This window comes from Lycium barbarum, chromosome 1 (assembly GCF_019175385.1).
Source record: "Lycium barbarum isolate Lr01 chromosome 1, ASM1917538v2, whole genome shotgun sequence".
In the NCBI taxonomy this organism is placed as follows: domain Eukaryota; kingdom Viridiplantae; phylum Streptophyta; class Magnoliopsida; order Solanales; family Solanaceae; genus Lycium; species Lycium barbarum.
This window is the reverse complement of record NC_083337.1, coordinates 148195819-148214575: the sequence shown is the minus strand read 5'-3', so window position 1 is coordinate 148214575 and position 18757 is coordinate 148195819. Positions and strand designations below refer to the sequence as shown.

The window sequence follows — 18757 nt, the reverse complement described above, 5'->3', positions numbered from 1 at the left end:
AGAATTAATCAAAGAAGTATGTATTTTACCATATTATCCATATTGATTGGTGTATAGTGTCAATATATTTGGAAGATTATTTGAAAATGAATAATTAACGTTAAGGTTAAAACAAGAAAAAAAAATGGTTGTTTTTCTCTTAATATACTAAAGCGAATAAGTAAAAGTGAAATTTTATTTTTATATAGTGGATAAATAAAAGTGAACGGACGTAGTATATATATTACTATTATATATAAGGGAGGATCCCAAAATTTTGTAGTCCTCAGATGAAATTTTTTGTCCATTTTACCCCTAATTGAAGGTTTAATTACCTTATAAGCTCTCACATATTTTGGTAAATTTGAATAATTATGTGGGCTAATTAAATTCTAGAAGGGATGATGTGGAAGGGTGATAGTGACACCACAAAATATTATTAATTCAACCAAATTCAAAATTGATCCAAAACTTTATTGTCTTTCTTTTATGTGGAAATGATTAAATTTGTTTCATTTTTTTTTCTATAAAATTTATTACGGAAAAGTAATAAAAAAGGTATATACCTTAATACACGCTTAATTATCAATTTAAAATTATTTCTCATATATAGCTAAAAAAAATTGAAAAAAGTAATCAAAGGAATCTTGTAGCTCTCCAAATTATGGGGAACGAGGGTATTAAGAAAAGGGATTTCCCATGGAAGTCCCTCAGCCTCCCGCACCCATATTTATTATTATTATAATAATAATAATAATAATAATAATAATAAATAATTGAAAACGAGAGTAATCATTTTCACATTTTTTTGAGATTGAAATGTTTTACAAAATATGAGATAATTAATGTTTTATATAATTAAGGACGAATAGTTAGATAAACATGAAACACTAAAACTACATACGCATTTAAGAAATTATAACAGTTCATTAAGAAAACACAAACTACAATATTTTTAAAGAAAAGGAAAGATTAAAGTAAGAAAAATAAATAATTTCATTAACATTCCAGTTCCTTTTTGTATGGTTTAATATGAAGAAACATCTAAAGTATTTCGTTGTATCAAGACTTTTAATTATTTAATTTTAAATGTTATCTTTATTTATAAGTTAACTTCATTGATGTCATTATACAACAATTTATACCATTGAATATTTTTTTTATATTACTTGAATATCATAATTATTTTTTTCTTCCAAAAAATATGTTAGCCAATATAAGTTTAACGAAAAAATTAAGTTGAAATCTAACGTAAGGTAAAACTCAATTTGGATCAGTAAAGATTTCTCAAAAAATATAGTAAAATAAAAGGGAGAAAAGCTTTGACGCATGCATTAATTTGTATGAAAATAAAAAGGAAGTCTAAATACATTCTAAAAAATGTTATTTTTTAAATTACAATTTTTTTTATATAATTAAATATCTTAGAAACATTGAAAATTTGTCAATATATCTTTACAATTGATATGATTATACAAAAACAAGAAAAAACAAAAGTAGGAAAAAAGAAAAAAATTGCAAATTTAAATTTTAATGTAGCTTGAGTTCAGGCTTAACACAGGCCTAACACACTATATATATATATATATATATATATATATATATATTATTTGTCATAAGGATCAAGTGAAATGACACGGCGTAGGACTATGCTCCTCTGTTAATTTGATTGAAGTGATTAACTCCAAGTATCCATCAGGCGCCATTATTATTATCCAGTTTAATCGAAGAGTTCAGATCTTACCACGTGTCCCTTTCCGACAAAATCAAAACAGTACTTTTTCCGTTCCCTTTTTTTTTTTTCTTCCAAAAAATTCAACTCTTCAATCTGCAAATAATTCCACGTAAAAGCTTCACTCTAACTACAATCTCCAACTACCTCTTCAATATAAATCTTATTCAATTTTTGTAGTAATAATCAACAAAAAAAATGGAGGTGGAGAGGTGGATGGAATTGATGAACAAGCCAGCAATAATGGAAACATTTGTCGACATTTTGGTATGTGTTGTCCCGATTTGGGTTGCGATTATGATTGGTTTAATGATCGGTTGGTCTTGGAGACCTCGTTGGACCGGTCTTGTCTTTTTAGGACTCCGGTCTAAGTTGAACCGCTTTGTTTGGACCGTTCCACCCGGTTTTGGTGCTAGAAGGGTTTGGTTAGCTTTTACTGCTCTTTCCGCTTTCTCTGTTGGTAGGAAATTGTGGTTTAATTTTAGGACACGTAAGCCTGACTCGGGTTCGGGTTCGGCTCAGGTGGATCCGGGTCCGGGTTCGGATGAGCCCAATATCAGGTATGTTTTCATTTTTTTTTTTTTTTTTTTGCAATATATCAGATATATGTGCGTGTTTTTGTTTCTAGGGTTTTGATTTTTGAATTTGATGTAAATGTGTTTTAGTGCTAAAAGGTACTCTCCTGTATACTAAAAATAGTTGTCTAGTTTGGAAAATCAAGAGATAATTTACCATTTCGTACCTATTTTACCCTCGTTATTAATTATTGGGTTGCAAAGTTGAAGAAATTCTTAGTGGTATGTTTTATTGATTTAAGTCATTAGATGACTTAGTAATAGTTAGGGGTGATATAATAAAATTGTCATTCTATTTATGGCTCCTTAAGGGGTGTGCCAAGTCGATGCAAGACAGGTAAAAATGGACAGAGGGGGTACTCCCCAGTTTCAATTTATGTGACAGTGTTTGACCTGGTACGAAATTTAGGAAAGAAAGGAAGACTTTTGAAATATGTGGTGTAAAACGAAGCTTTGGACATTTGTGTGAATAGAAATCATTTCAGTAGGGTAAAAGATGATTTTTGAAGTTAAGTTGTTTCTAATTATAGAAAGGTGGTATTTTTTTGTGACGGATAAGGAAATGGTGTGACATAAATTGGGACGGAGGGAGTAGGATTTTTAGGGCGTTGGTTGAAGTTTTTGAGGTTAAGGGCTGATTGCATGTGTGATATTGAAACTAAGGTTGAGTGCTATTTGTTGATAATTACTAGAACTGAAGGCAAGCAAAATTGTTATTGTGCTTTTGTTCTTATAATTTTTGTGTGAAATTTCTGTTCCATTTCGTGACTATAACATCAATGTTTCAATGATCTTGAATGATCTTTGATGTTGCTAGTAAATGTAAGTGGGTTCAACCAGCTATTGTTGATTTTATGAGAATAGTATTAAACTGGAGAGTAGATAGAAAATCTTTTCTAGTATAGTCAAACTTGGGGATCGACTATGGTGTGGTCCATGCTGGTCGTTGAAGAAGAACACAGGCTCGATGGAGTTTCTGCATTGAATTGAGCTGATCTTAGCTGATTACAGTGCTTTTCAACGCCTTATAATTCTGCAAGTGTTCCTGGGCTACTTATATTCACCTTTCTTATGAGGATGATTAGAAGAGAGCAATTTGCATTTTCTAAAAATGAACTTGAATTTGAAGGAAGTGCAATTCTTTGAATTTGAACTTTAAAAATTCTGAAAGTTATATCTTATGTAATCTATTCTGAAGTGGGGTAGATATTTTGGAACGTCCCAAACTTGAATGCATGTCACAAATGTTGGTATAGAGAATGTATGTGGTATTGTTAGTAAAAAATGAATATTGACTAGCTTGGATATTGTTTGTAGTTACCATTTCGTAAAAGTTTTCGTCGAAATCTAATTCTTCTTGCTTCTGAGCCTAAATTTTGACATGCAAAAGATGCTAACAACACAATCATCAGACGAGAGGTAATTTTAATCTCTAGAACTATAACTAGAAGGGAGCTAAGTTTCATTCAATTATGTAGCTTTTATCTGTAAGATAAGGATCTGAGCTTGGCCTTTTTATTGTTTAGTACGAAATGAAGAAGAATGACAGTATTTAGAAAATGAGGATCAAGCCATCTAATATTCGGTGTGAATTCGGGCATCAATTCCTTTTTTTCTCTATGTATTGAAACAAGCCACTTTGAATCACAGTTCTTTTTTGTAGTTGGAATATTCAAAAAATATTTGAAAGAATGGTGCCATATAAATGGGGCAGGGGACTCTTTTAACTGCAAACTTCAAATCTCGTTTAATGGTTTCTTCAGTATTATAGAAGAATGAGGCCTTACTGCATTAATCTGGCATGCCTTCATGTGACAGTAAATATTAGCTTTTGTAGATGTCTCTCAAAAATAAAATTGATGTCCTATGATGCTTGATGTCCATTTTACGTCGTGTGGGCCTAAATTTCGTCTGTTTTGAAGCATCTTCATATGTCAAATGTTAGAATTTTTGGACAAACTCTGAATAATTAATGTTGAATTGAGTTCAGTTGTGCCTGAGCTACAAGTCTGGAATTTCCATTATATTTTGGTTCTTGACAGGCAGGAAAAATATGTCCTACCTGAGAAGGATTAGTTGAAATTGAGGATAGGGTATACATTAGTCAGAAGTAGTTCAAACTTCCGGTGAAGTGGTTGTGCTAGTATCCCTTCAAGTGAACCTGCCGTAGGTTAATAATGATTCAGAGTTTCCTTGATAAAGAAATAGGTAATCGGGAAAGAACTGGAAGAGTTAAGCTGTGTTTGCGTAATCCTTTTATTATTTGCTTATATTTGAGGGACAACAACAACATACACATTGTAATCTCACAAGTGGGGTCTGGGCAGGGTTGTGTGTACATAGCCTTATCCCTACCTTGTGAAGGTAGAGAGACTGTTTCCGGTAGACCCTCGGCTCAAGTAAAGCGTGTCATAATCAGTAAGAACGGAAATACAGTAGTGAAGAAGTTATATAGAATTTGAGAGAATTTGTGCTGAAAACTAAATTTCTCAAAAGAGATAAAAGAAATGGTCTTAGAAATAGGTCAATTTTTAGAACTAATGCATTCAAATACCTTTCTATAAAGTAAATGTCATAGCCACTTCCAAGGTGGACATGAATATTATGACCTTGTGAATATACTTATAGGCCTTCATTTGCCAAGAATGCTGGGGAAACCTATTAGCTGTCCGTTAGCTAAAAGATAAGCTTGTTTCTCATGCTGACAAGTTTATCAGCCTCACCAAAATGATCCTCATCGGTCTTGTTAGCATGTTGAGTAATTAAACATGTTAAGGAAGCAATGGAGAAGAAATGTTAAAATCTATAATAGTGAAGGAAATAAATTAGAATAAGAAGAAAGGTGCACCACGTTTTTGTTTTCGTACTCCTGCAACTTCCTCAATTGATAATCTTAGGGGAGGTATTCTGTACGATAAAGTCATTTTGTTTATTAAACAGTAAATGAGGTAGAAGTTTAAACATAATAAACAGTAAATGATGTAGAAGTCTAAACATTCTTTTAAATAAGAAGAAAGGTGCACCACGCTTTACCCTTTTGCTTTTCCCCAATCAAATTCTGTACTTCTTTCATTTCATTGCTTTGCGCTAATCAAATGCCCTAGCAGCAATAACATTGAAGTTGGTCGTACAAATGAGGTTCCTGAGGTAGGCGACATAAAGCTTCAGAAGATTTATCTCAACTCGTGTGAGACAATTCGTTTAGGGGCTTATAATATTGAGACTTCATTCCTTAAGGAATAAATCATGTGAGACTGACAATTCATGAAGGAGATTTACAATAATGGGACTTCACACCTTCTTGAGGAAAGAGCAGCTGCAAACTCAATGATGCCTGCTCTATAGATCTGTGACCTAAATTTATGCTGCTATTAGCTCTTTGAGTCTTCTTCTCTTTTTCGCGGAATCATTTTGGCCATCCCAGGTCAAATTGATTTAAGAGGCTTTTGAGACTCTTCTTCATAGTGTGTGGGTTTTGAAAGGTGTTTAGAGACCTAAGGTTGTGAGACTTATAAAATATTGAACTATCCATATGTAAAGCCATGCAATCTCACATTTAAAGCTTGTTCCATCTTTATTCATCGACAAAAAAGAAGAAGAAAAAAGCTCGTCTCATTTGTACAGCATATAAAGTGTTTGTGGAAATGCCATAGAGGTCAATTTTGTCAATTTGTGATGATGCTGTGAGTTGTGGAATTAATGTGACTTGTGACAAGATTACTACTTTCTCATCCACATTGAATCACTACCTTTCAAGTGATGCACAAGTGGTTGCTGACTATTAGATGAGTATGGACTGCCGTGTATGTTTACTTTTGTGGTTGAATTAGGTAACTACAAGTTCGTATACACACTTACCCCCAAAAAAAGAAGTTATAAGCTCATGTACAGTTCCACTCTTGCTGAAGTGAGGTAATTGCATTGTGCTGCACAGCTATTACTGTGTCAGATGTAATATATCGTAGATATGCAAAGTGGCTAAGTAAGTGGTTATGTGTATGCCCATTCGTAGCCCAGAATCATTTACGGCTTTTGCTACCTCTGGATGTTGAAAGCGGATTTAAAATTTGTGGGATTAGAAAAAAGTAAGCTGCTTTGACCAATGGGGTTGCTTCGGCCTTCGGGGGCAAGAGCACTCCACCACTAACCAGGAGGTTGGGAGCTTTGAGTTACCAAGGGTGCAAAATGGAAAGTACCTTCGTTGATTCCTGGAAGTGAGTGTTCGTGGGTGGAGTTTATCATACTTAAAAGAAAAAGAGAAGCTGCTTCTGAATACTAAAATTCTGTTTCATATATAGTTAGTATATTTTTCACCTCTATGTTGAGAGTTCTATATATTATAACACATAAAAACGAAATTTCTAGTTTTATTAAGACTTTCCCTTTCATCAAATTGTAAAAACTGCATATATTCCAGTGTTGTCAAAGGCGCGCTTAAAACCCTAAAGCGAGGCTCAAAACATGTTGAGCGCTTCGCCTCGCTTTATGTGGGCTTCAGTGTCATCATCAAGGCTCTAAGACATACTTTTCCTTTCCAATTAGCCTCTCTTGAAGAGATGACACCAGATAATTGATATTTTACTCTATTGTTATGTTTTTACAATTTGTTTGTCCATATGTTTGTTATCCATGCTTATTATTATTAGTCTTGGGCAAAACATATATATATATATATATATATGTTATTATTTTGCACCACTGCGCCTTTTTTCATTAAAGCCCACACTTTATTTGCGCTTTGCGCTTAAAGCCCCAGCTGACTTTAGAGCTTTTTGCGCTTTTCGCTTTTGATAACACTGGTATATTCAAATATCTTTGGATCCTTCTATTAGTTATTTATCCAATCCTTTTTCCTGTTTTGTCTTTTGCCCAGGGTTTAATACTGGACCCAGTATGGATGTCCTCAAGGATATCCAAAGATCACACGAAACCTCGTGGCATTTTTAAACATCTGGTTACTACTTTCTTTTCCCGCTGTTTTCTTTTTTGAACTGCTTTGAAATGTTTTTACTTGAGCCGAGGGTCTGTCGGAAACAACTTCTCTACCTCCCAAGGTAGGGGTAAGGTCTGCGTAAACACTACCCTCCCGAGACCCCACTTGTGGGACTACACTGGGTAATGTTGTTGTTGTTGTTGTTGTTGTTGGTTACTATTTTCTTTTCTAAATTCAGTTGTTTGTCTTTTCGATTGTCATGTTTTTAGGAAAATATTTGCTTCATATTTTACAAATTCAGGAGTTGGGGAGCAGTAGCTTTGCCTTTTGTTCTTGCTAATTGCGGGATGCATGTAATTTTTTTTTATTTATTTTTTTAAATCAAGATTATGGTAGTGTGTCTTATAGGGCCATTTGTTTGGATGATCGGAAATTTGGGGGGTACTTTGTGAATTGTGACTGTGAACTCTATTTCTTGATACTTGAGTGCGCAGTCCACGCTATCTTTACATGGGCCTGTTCTGTGACATGCTAGTTGGATATTCATTCCTCAAGAAGCTATACACTTATGTGAGCAGAATTCTCTAATTTTTAATTCCAGATGCAAACACTATGATTCATATCTCTGAGTTTCTGGAGCTTACCAATTATTTTGCCTGGTCCAAGTGCAATACTTCTATTACTCCTGTAAGATGCCCTGAACCGACAATCACGATTCCTTCAATAATCATCCGTTTCTAGTCAATCTCTCTGCCTTATCTCTCTCCCTGAATATCCGTAGTCTGACGTCTCTCTTCTGCACCAGATACTAGGTCCAAAGAATCAGTACCTTCATCGGATGAGATTTTTGTTTTGGTATGTGCTATCGTCTTTCCAAAAATTGGAGGCACACCTACTTCTCCGCAGATACCTTACTAAGTTTGTGAAAACAACGCGAGGAAGTTGACTGTTGGAGACCCCGTGGTTTTACACAAACTGTTCCTTACATGTTCTGGTAATAAAGATTAGAAATTATGTGTTGGTGTCGCTCCAGGGATCTGGTTCGGTGGAAAGATGCAGCGCATTATGTGTGGGTAGGGCGTACTTCATGAGTTTGAACCCTGCCACCAACTGAAGCTTGGTATTTAAGTTGGAGATGAGCAGAGGGGTGTGCCCACACTCCCCTGAGTTCCAACTAGAGGGCCAATTGGGGTTGGGCCAGCTAACTTGCATAGGGATTCTTGGTTATAAAATAAATACAAATAGATTACACTTTGTCTCTAGTATATCTGTATATGTAGTTTTTCTTCATTGTTAAATGCAATAAGTAATTTCTTGGAATTAAAATTAAACTGGGAAGAAATCGTAATTGACAGTTTTCATTGTTCAATGTCTACTTGAACTGTTCAATTTACCATTAGTTCAATATGATTTTGTGATGCTTCAGATACCAGCTTTTTAGCTGCAAATCACGGTTCTCAAGTATACACAAAAATTAATAGTTTCTTTTTCTGCATTGAATTGACCTTATTCTGTAGTATTGAACAAAATATAGAAGAGTAGTTGTGTTATAGTCATTTAAGGCAGATATTTAGAAGAGGATTTCTATGTTTTGCAGTTCTGGGGAAGAAGTTGGTTGATTTAAAAGAGAATGACAAAAACTAATTATCGGTCTCCTTAGTAAATATGCATTTCTGTCGAGTGTTGAATGAGAATTTCAATTCTATAGAGTGCTTACATTACTGGCACAATTTTCGGCCTTTTAGATGATTTTTGTCCCTTTATTTGGTTAGACAGATGACAGCATCTGCTCCATTCCTGCAGGCATTTTACTGGATCAGAAAATGAGGACATAGTGACTCAGAAAGATCTGGAGCACTTTCTGCATTTACTAGATGGTAAAGATGGAGAGATGGCATGGCAAACCATGATGGAGCGCTCTACTTCAAACTTCACATACCAAGCATGGCGGCATGAGCCTGAGGTCAAGTTTACCTAGATTATTATGATATGGCTTTTCTTCAACATTTCTGGTGTCAAGAACCAATTTTCTTGAGAATTGCTTGATCCCAACTTTTACTTACATCATGTAACTTAATAAGCTGAAAGGGTAAGACTGCTAGTGTGTGGTATATACTTTCAGGAGAAGGAGAAGCATTAGGACTCCTCGGAAACTATTACCTCCTTTTTGACCCGTAATGGAACTGGGTATATGGGAGCATTAAGTCAGTTACAACTTTAGAAATTTCCATAGCACAGGTTGAGCTATTTATATCTTTGATACTTTAGAATGACTCATGTCTACGCTATGTTCTCTAATCAGCTTAATTTCCATTTGATGTCTTGATGTTTCAAATGATCCAAAGGCTGAAAATCAGTTAGTGTTTATCCTATTCAAGGATCAGTTTAGGGTCAGGCTGCTTAGGTACAGGTTCTTGTTTCTGGGGCAAACTGAAGAAGTCGTCTGCTGATAATTTAATAAATGACTTCATATCAGTTCGCATTTTTCCTTCAACATTTAGAAGCATGAATTAGTAACATAATTTCCCTTGTTTCATATGACGGATTGGTTTCTGGTGATACAGCAATGAGTCCCCTTGCTGACACAGCTTTAGATGCTCATTTTAGCAACCTCAAATAATAGTCATTTTTGCTTACATTTTTAGATACATCTTCAGTATCTTTTGCCAATAAAACAGAGGGAGGTTCTTTTAGGCTCCCTTCTTTGAGCTTGATTTGTGATATGTGCTTTCTTCCTCTGTGGAAATGGGGAGCCCTTATTTGATTTCTATATGTTCATATTATTATTGACATGCCAAAAAACATCGCAGACCTAGTTTGAGGGAGACGTGCCTCTGCTTAAATCATTGCTTTATTTTGATTCTTTTTAGATGTATCACTTATTTGCTTTTCCTTTTGCTACTTTCAAATCCTCATATCAATTTGAATTATTTGTGTTATGTTACTGGAAATTGTCAAAAGTAGAAATGGAGTTTTAAATTTTTTTTGCGATTCTCCATGAATCAGACCTTTTTTATGCTCTTCAGCTAGATACCAATATCCGATGTACTACTGGAGTAAGTATAAATTAATCTGTATTTCTCAAGCCATAATTGCTTGTGTATTGCATGATTTGCAATCTGTCAAAAACCAATGGCTTTTTATCCATACTATTAATTTAAAAAATTTCTTTGAAACTTCTCTGTTCTCTCTTAGTGATTCTAACAGAGCCTTTCTGTCTGTCAGATGGGTCCAACAATCTACAAAACCAAAACTGTTTTTGAAGATGCAACTCCTGACATAGTCAGAGATTTCTTCTGGGATGATGAGTTTAGGCCAAAATGGGACCCAATGCTTGGTTATTTCAAGATATTGCAGGAATGTCCACGTACAGGATCTATGATTATCCACTGGATTAAAAAGGTTCGTTACTCGTCTAAGCTGTCTCGGTGTTGTGAGAAATTCCTTATGATTCATTTCTTCCATTAGCTTCTTCACTCACGTAAATTGTTTTTGGTGCTGCAGTTCCCATTCTTCTGCAGTGATCGTGAATATATCATCGGTAGAAGAATTTGGGAATCTGGGAAAACACACTACTGTGTGACAAAGGTGAGCTTTAGAGGACCACATGTGAATTTGATTGTTGTCTGAATGCTTCAAATACAAATTTAAGTGACTGCTCTGTCTTTACACTGTCTTTTCATTTAGTGCTTCTACCTAACATTTTTCAGACCTTTTTGGACTTATGAAGCTGCTGTGTCTAAAACTTTTTAATTGTTTCCATGAAGTTCATAAATTTACTTATTTGTACTTGGACAAAGTTTTCCTATATTACATTTTGAGGTTTGTTCACATCTTCAACATGATCTTCCACAGAGTGTACCATACCCAGCTCTGCAAAGACGTGACAAGCCTAGGCGTGTGGAACGCTACTTTTCAAGTTGGATTGTTAAGCCGGGTAGGTAGTGGTTATTACCGACAGATGTTTAAAAGGGATTAACTTTGCAATATTTACTGTTGCCTTTTCCTTAAGTTGACCTTTACTCAAGTGTGTACACTCGTGAAATTGATGTAGTGGAATCGAAGAAGGGAGATGGACAGTTATCTGCATGTGAAGTCACTCTTATTCACTATGAAGATATGGGCATCCCTAAAGATGTTGCTAAACTGGGAGTTCGTCATGGAATGTGGGGAACAGTGAAGAAGTTGCACAACGGCTTCAGAGCATACCAGAATGCAAGAAAATCAGAGGCAGCAGTGTCTAGGTGTGCGATGATGGCACGAATCACTACAAAGATCTCGCTTGATGAAGGCGTTGATGCTTTGGAGCAAGTTTCTGCTGAAGAAGATAGAGCTGTGGAACTCCGAGGCCAGAGAAGGGATGGCGGGATTGACTGGAAATGGGTGGCTATAGGAACGGTGGCTGTAGTTTGTGGCCTTCGTACAGGAATGATCGGAAAAGCTGTGTTATTTGGAGCAGGGCAAAGGATTGCTCGCAGAGGCATAAATGCTTAGTGAGGAGTCGTAGCCAGCATCACTTTGTAGCAATTCAACCTTATTATTATTGTATGTATTATTCTTTATTGTTTTACATTAAAGCCTGTCGTGATCGTGCCCACAACCAGCCTTAATTGTTCTTCTGATTTTATTTGATTAGGGCTCAGTATAGCAGATAATTACTACCCCCTAAATGGGGGTGGTGCTTTTGCCTGCTTGGCTCAATTTGAGTTGTTCATATCTTGAGAGAAACACTCGCTCGGCCAATTAGTTTTGCTTAATGAAAGCCTAATTCAATGAAATCTATATATTAAAGTTAGGCATAAACAAGGTGATATGACATCTGTCTATGACTTAGAAAACTATTTATCTCCTTTTTTTCACCTTTTTCCACTTCATTTTTTCTTCCATTTTTTGTATTTAATTGCCCATTAACTTCAGCATATTAAAATCTCTACATCAGTTACAAATTGATTACAATTATTATAACCATCACACTTACTAATAAAGGCTTATTATTCTGCCTTTTTAAGTCTACGTCAATTACAAGTATTATATCTATATACATAACAAACCGTACAATGCAACTAACCTACATCATTCTTTGAACCAGATTTATCAGCAGATGGGAGCATTCAAGAATGCACCACTATTCAGAGCAGCAATAGCAAATTAAATCAGCATCAGCAGCCTCTCCCAATGATGATTCTCGTGGATCAGGACAGTAGAGCTTTCACATAACATATCCCAAGATCGACGCTTGAGAAACTTATGACACTATGATTTGAATTGTTTTTTCACTTCCATATATTTTAGATTTTGTAAGAAACCTAAGAATGACTCTAGGCCTTCTTTTTTCTCCAGTTTTGTTTTTCTTTAATACCTTTATGTTCGTTGATCACAGTTATTTACCTTTATGTTGGTTGATCACAGTTATTTACCTTTATGTTGGTTGATCACAGTTATTTACCTTTATGTTGGTTGATCACAGTTATTTACATGTACTTCTTTTGTTTATCTGAAAACTTATTTTGCTTGTATATATAGGTGGATAGACGATACAAAAACTATTACAATCAAATAAAGGTAGTTGTATTAATGTATGAATTAGTGGCTGGAAATGAAGCTGTAAATATTTTTCAGCCTTAGCTCATGACTCATGTCACGACATTTCAGATGTTTAAGAGCTGGAATTATGGGATAGATTGAGGTCACAAAAAAGAATACGGGAGAAAAGGACGATATGTTTATTCATGGAGACCCCGACGCAAATGATTAGACAGATCAATATTTGTTCTTCGAGCTTGAACTTAAAGCAAAACTATTGATGCATATTTATTTGACTTTCGACATTTTAAAGTCGTAAATTTGAAAAGAATGACCAAAAGAATTTATCACTTAATCTTAATGAATGTGATCTACATTTATTTTCTTTTTCATTGTGATATGTCTTTCGAATTTGTTTTGTTTTTCTTCCTTTTTATCTTTTCACGACACTTGAGCGATTTAGAAGTCACAAAATATTTTCATCGTGTGACTGATTTATTAAGCAAACGAAGACAAAAATATTTCTCCTCTCTAAATTTAAATACTTGTGTTTTCATTTCCTTTTTTCTTGAATGCTATTATCTTTTATATAATGCCTGTAAAGTGTTATGTGATAGTTTTTTCAGTTGGAAATTGTGGCAAAAATCATAATAGGAAAATAATAGCAACACGTAGTGAGTCAAATATTTCCTTTCAGATGTAAATGGTTAATCACCCTATTCTTTCCCCATCTGATCTTAATTTCATGTCATTAATAAAGTGTTATGATCCTTTTATTTAATTAAGGTTCAAATATTTTCAAGATTTAGATTTTACTTTTGCGTTACTTTTAATGTTCAGGTATTAGTAAAAATCATTTTGAAATATAATCTTCCTCTTCATCTCACCCCTCAATTTCTGTCCAGTGGATATAATAAACTACCGAATAGGCCTCTATTCTAAGACTATAGAAGCAAGATACAGTCTTTGTATCCGACAAATAAAAATGGCCACAACCATCCATACTTCCATTCACTGTGAGACACCCCGGGAGGCTCTATGTGATGCATGAGATAGAGGAGAGCGAGGTGTGTGCGCGCGCGCATGTGTTGACGTTAAGCTTTAAACATCATCAATACAAAAGCGAAAAGATTTTAAAAAATAATTGAACAGTCATTAAACACGCCATAGATCCACATCATAAAAAGAACAAAAAAAATTATGACTGCATTTTTCCGACTTTTAAAAACGTGTTCTTCTATCAAGAAGCAGTGGCTTCACTGTTACTCAGGAAAACATGGTTGTCCCTGTATGTGTGTTTACAATCAAACTGAATAAAACAGGAAGAAACATGTATGAGCACTATCACAACTGCAGGATCGGGACCTGATTACTCCAAACAAAACTGATTCTTTGCGCTTTACAAAGAATAACAAACCACGAAAAGCAGGAAATCATAAATACTGTAGAAAAGGGCAACGGGTGCAGCAGCAGCATGTAAATACTGTAGAAAAGGGCAAAGGGTGAGCAGCAGCAGGTCTCACATGTGAAATTCATCTAAGATTTCAGTGTCCAATAAAGTAAGTGCATGTTCAAGTATTCGACTCACTCCATCATGCTATCATTGTCGTCAGCTTCCACCTCACTTAAATCAAGATCAGCTAACAATTCCTCCAACGGGACAGAAGGGGGGGCATCATCGCCATCAGTCACAGATGCCATTTCTGATGGCTGATACTCCTTGTTGCGATAAAGGGATATGTTGAATCTCAAATCTGGATTCTCCTCTAAATCTCTCAAGAATTGTTCATACTCAGAGCTATTCTTCTCTTCATGATCTCTACCCTTTACATTTTCATCAATCTCCATATTGAGAGATTTCAGCTTCCATGAACGAGACTTCCCACGCTTCTTCTGCCATTTTTCTTCATAGCTCTTCTTAACCAGTATCACATCTGGGAGAACAAAGCCTTTATACTTGTCCAGCTCACTGTCATTACTATTAGCAGCATATAAGTCATACCCAAGTGCATAATCCCCAGGATTTAGAAGATGCCCGAGATGGGTTCGTACGTTGAAAATTGTATCATTCTTCCCAAAATCAGACACACGAGCTACTTGGGCATCTGCCAAAGTATACTTAGATCCACCAATATTCACCGCAGAAGAAACAGCCTCAACATCTAGAACTATATATTCCACAAGTTGCCTACTAGAAAGTAGGGACTTAAAAGACGACCTCCAATACTGTTCCGCATCCAGAAAACAGTTCCTGAGAGTAAATGGGTCAAGTAAAGCAATGTTGTTACTCACCTTGGTGCAGATCACAAGTGGCCCTAGATTCCCCAAACTATTTGCAACTTTTGGTGGAAGACAAATCAGGTCCTCACGACAAACTGGGCAAATTTCAACTGAAAAAGTATACTTATAGTTGTAAAGGCTGCTCTTAACATCATGAGACACTAGTTGTTTGTCATTACGGCTACGACTGGGAACAACTTTAGATATGAACTCCACAAATTTTACAGCATGACTCCGATTAGAGAAGAACATATCAATTCCTTGATCCATTTGCTTAATCATTATAGCACGAGCAGCAGCATCATGCTTAAGAATAAGCTGTTCCAAATAGAAGAAGGTTCGCCTGTGAGAAACATGCTGTCTTAGTTGCACTGCAGCCACCCACTGATCAGGATTAGCTTGAACCCTAGTACAAGCTTCACACATTTGGTCTTGGACAACATATTCAACTGTGTAAGCCTGCTCAAGGATAGCTCCATGAAGAACCTCTTTCTGAACCTTCAACTTGACTTTGATTCGCTTGGAGTGAGGTTCAGTCCAAATGAACTCTGCCTGCACTAAACGAATTTTATTCAAATTCTTCAACCTCTTCACACAGAATGTCAATAGCTCCTTTGATTCTAATTGGGCTTTAATCCAAGTCCTCGGAGGCTGCAAATATCTATCACATTCAGGGCAATGGCATATGATAACATGCTTCTGGAGACCTTCTGTTATGTCAACTTCAGACCTCAAGCAGTTGGCACACATATTCGCAGCATTTGGTTGCATACTTATACCACATTTGCAACATAAAACATTTCCAACTGTATGATGCACTGTAAACATGCCCATTTCTTGTGCCATGGCTGGTAAGAGACACAGACAAGACAGCAATAAGCAGACCAAAAGACTATGAAATATGCATCAACAATTTAAAGTTACCAAAGCAAACAAAAAAAGACAATTTAAAGTTACCAAAAACACCCAAAAGTGTATGTAATATATTGCAAAGTCAAGGTCTACAGTCACATCCGGTGGATAGAAGATTTTTTACCTGACATGGCACCAAATTACCGTAGAAGCTACAATGCCGAAAAGTGAGAACAAGCTACTGGGAAATTTAATTCGGGTAATCTCAATTCTATGGCTTCAAATATAAGTGGAAAGGAAACATAATGGTGGAATCCTTTTTTAAAGCCATGACGAACAGCTTTTTATTTTTCAGTTAACCTTTAGTCCAAGGATAGAAGAAGTACAAATAAGTGCAGCTCTTGAACAAAATTGATCTAAACCAAGATAAAACTTCACTACATTTTAGAATCCCCATTAATTAATTTCTTCTATCTTTCCTTAGACAACAGCTTGAGATAAAAAGGAGAAAACCGTGATTTAACTTTATGCTTCCTTTTCACTTCCTTATAGAAAAGAAAAAAAAAAAGGAACATCTTCATCAGAAAATTGTACTAAGAACCAGAGATCTTCCGTTTCTAGTTTGAAAGTTCAATTCAAAATTGAGGCCACGCAAATATACAAACACAAAGCATGACTAAGCCTTAATCAATTTTGAATTCCAAGCCACTTGGGGCCGGTTATATGAATCCTCACCATCCATGCCTATTTAGATTCTCTGACAATAGAATTTCTCTACATTTTCTACTGGCATACAAATATCTAACATAATTAAAAGACTCATAACAGATATCGGACCTAAAGTAAGCTTACAAGCATGAGTAAGCCTTAATCAATATCTTCTCATCAATCAAAAAAAAAAAAATTATCCTCTCCTAAGAAGCAAAAAGAATAACAGAGAAAATACATACATAAAAGCTGAAAACTTCATGGCTTCAACATGCAGAAATAAGTGATTTTGAAATATTTATTTTTGTCTAAGGACCCGTTTGGCCATGAGAATTATTCACTTTTCAGAAAACAAATTCACTTTATTTGAAAATCAGCGTTTGGCCAAGTTGTATTTGGAATTTTGAAAACACCTAAAACCCTGTTTTCACTTTTTTTTTTTTTCACTTTCAGGGTCGTTTGGTAGCCGGTTAGGAGTAAGTTATTCATATATTAAAATCTACATAAGTAATACTTTGTTTTGTAGTCATGTATAAAATTAGTACGAGGTTTGGTTTGCAATTTAGAAACCCGCATAACTAATACATGTATAAGTTATGAGGGAATCTATGTCTATTTTAAAGGTGGAATAGCTATTACATGAATAACCAAGTCGTGCATAAAATAACACATAAATTCCCTCCTAACTAATCCAAGTATTACTAATAGCCGCATAACTCTAACCAGCTACCAATCGACCCACAGTAAATTCAAGACAATAAAATATTATTTGCAAAAAGAATAACCAAACACACAAGTCCATCTTCAACTCCAACTTGATAAATTCCAAATAAAGTGAAATATTTGGTTTCTATGGCCAAACAATATGCAGTTCAACAACTTCATATAAAGAGAAATGAGAATAATAACCAAAACCACGTTTTCAAGAAGTAGAAATCTCGATTCAATTATGGTGTGTAAAGTTGAGTTCTTTTCAAGTTTAAGAATTTCAACAGATTTTTCTTAGACTTTAAATTATTTCTTTTGGGCAAAAAAGACAGACAAAAAGATGAAACTTACCTGACGAAGAGGAAGGCGGCGGGCGGCAGAGACTCCCAGTTAATGGGATTTAAGTGGAACCCTAAACAATATCTATACATTCACTTTACTTTAGTGTAAAAGAAGCAAAGTTTTGGGCTGATAGGTAAATAATACTCCCTCTGTTTTGGATTTTATTTTTAGTCCGTGTCAAAATGAATGACCTCTTTGCTAACTTGGAAATAAATTGACTTTATGCAATGATTTACAGCCACACAAATATTTAAGATTTTGAATCACAAGTTTCAAAACTCTTCACTCTTTTTTGAATGTCGTGCCCAGTCAAAGAGGTTCACGTAAATTAAAACGAAGGGAGTAGTAGCCACTTTTAATAGTACTCCACCTGTTATTATAGATACAATTTTAAAAGTGGAAAATGGCTAAATATACCTTTCGTTATACTATTGGTTCAAATATATCCCTTTTTCGTTAAAGTTGTCCAAGGTGGATATCCAATCCCACGTGACACTGACATTTAATGATGTGGATGGCACGTGGCATGACACCTCAACACCTCTAACCCATTTTACTCCTCTCTATTTATTCTTCCACCACTAAAATTTCTTTCTCCTCCATCACCTAGGACAACTTTAACAGAGGAGGGTATATTTGAACCAATAGCATAACGGCAGGGGTATATTTGGATCCAAATTATAACAAGGGGTATATTTGGCCCTTTTCCGATAGTACAGGGGTATATTTGGCCCTTTTGTGTTTTAAAAGCTACTCACTCTGTCCCAATTTAGGTGTTTTAGTTTGACTAGACACGAAGTTTAAGAGATAAAGAGAGACTTTTGAATCTTGTGGTCCTAAATTAAGGATGTATATAATGTATTAAAATGTCATTTGAATCGTGTGGCTATAAATTTGTCGGGTAAGATATTTAAATTGTTAACTTATTAAATATAGAAAAAGATGTTGAGACATACCAAAAAGAAAAATAAGACACTTAAAAGTGAGACAGAGGAGTATTAAGTAATTTTTGGCTATTATTTTAATAAAGAAAAAATTTCATCCTTTCAGTTTACTAGAAGTAAAGATAAAAGGAAATCATGTGTTACGTTAAAATATATTTTTAGCGATAGTTGAACAAATGAA

At 35.0% G+C, this 18757-nt stretch overlaps 2 protein-coding genes across 3 annotated transcripts; one reads left to right on the top strand and one right to left on the bottom strand.

Annotated features, from left to right (window-relative positions):
- Positions 1-1594: 1594 nt before the first annotated feature.
- On the top strand, positions 1595-12680 carry LOC132642680 (uncharacterized). Of its 2 annotated transcripts, XR_009583304.1 has the most exons (7): positions 1595-2271; positions 9023-9182; positions 10445-10621; positions 10724-10807; positions 11075-11156; positions 11274-11764; positions 12309-12680. XR_009583304.1 is itself a non-coding variant. In XM_060359754.1 (6 exons), the coding sequence occupies exons 1-6, from the start codon at positions 1910-1912 to the stop codon at positions 11711-11713; spliced, it is 1305 nt and encodes a 434-aa protein (XP_060215737.1). In that variant the 5' UTR covers positions 1595-1909; the 3' UTR covers positions 11714-11997. The 2 variants fall into 2 exon arrangements, 1 of the variants encoding a protein (XP_060215737.1); XM_060359754.1 differs by lacking the exon at positions 12309-12680 and having other exon boundaries at positions 11274-11997.
- A 1229-nt stretch (positions 12681-13909) lies between these two features.
- Positions 13910-17794, bottom strand: LOC132642668 (uncharacterized). The gene is made up of 2 exons (XM_060359748.1): positions 17642-17794; positions 13910-15870 (listed from the first exon to the last, which is right to left on the bottom strand). Exon 2 carries the CDS (start codon positions 15866-15868, stop codon positions 14327-14329), a length of 1542 nt encoding a protein of 513 aa, XP_060215731.1. The 5' UTR covers positions 15869-15870; positions 17642-17794; the 3' UTR covers positions 13910-14326.
- Positions 17795-18757: the final 963 nt, after the last annotated feature.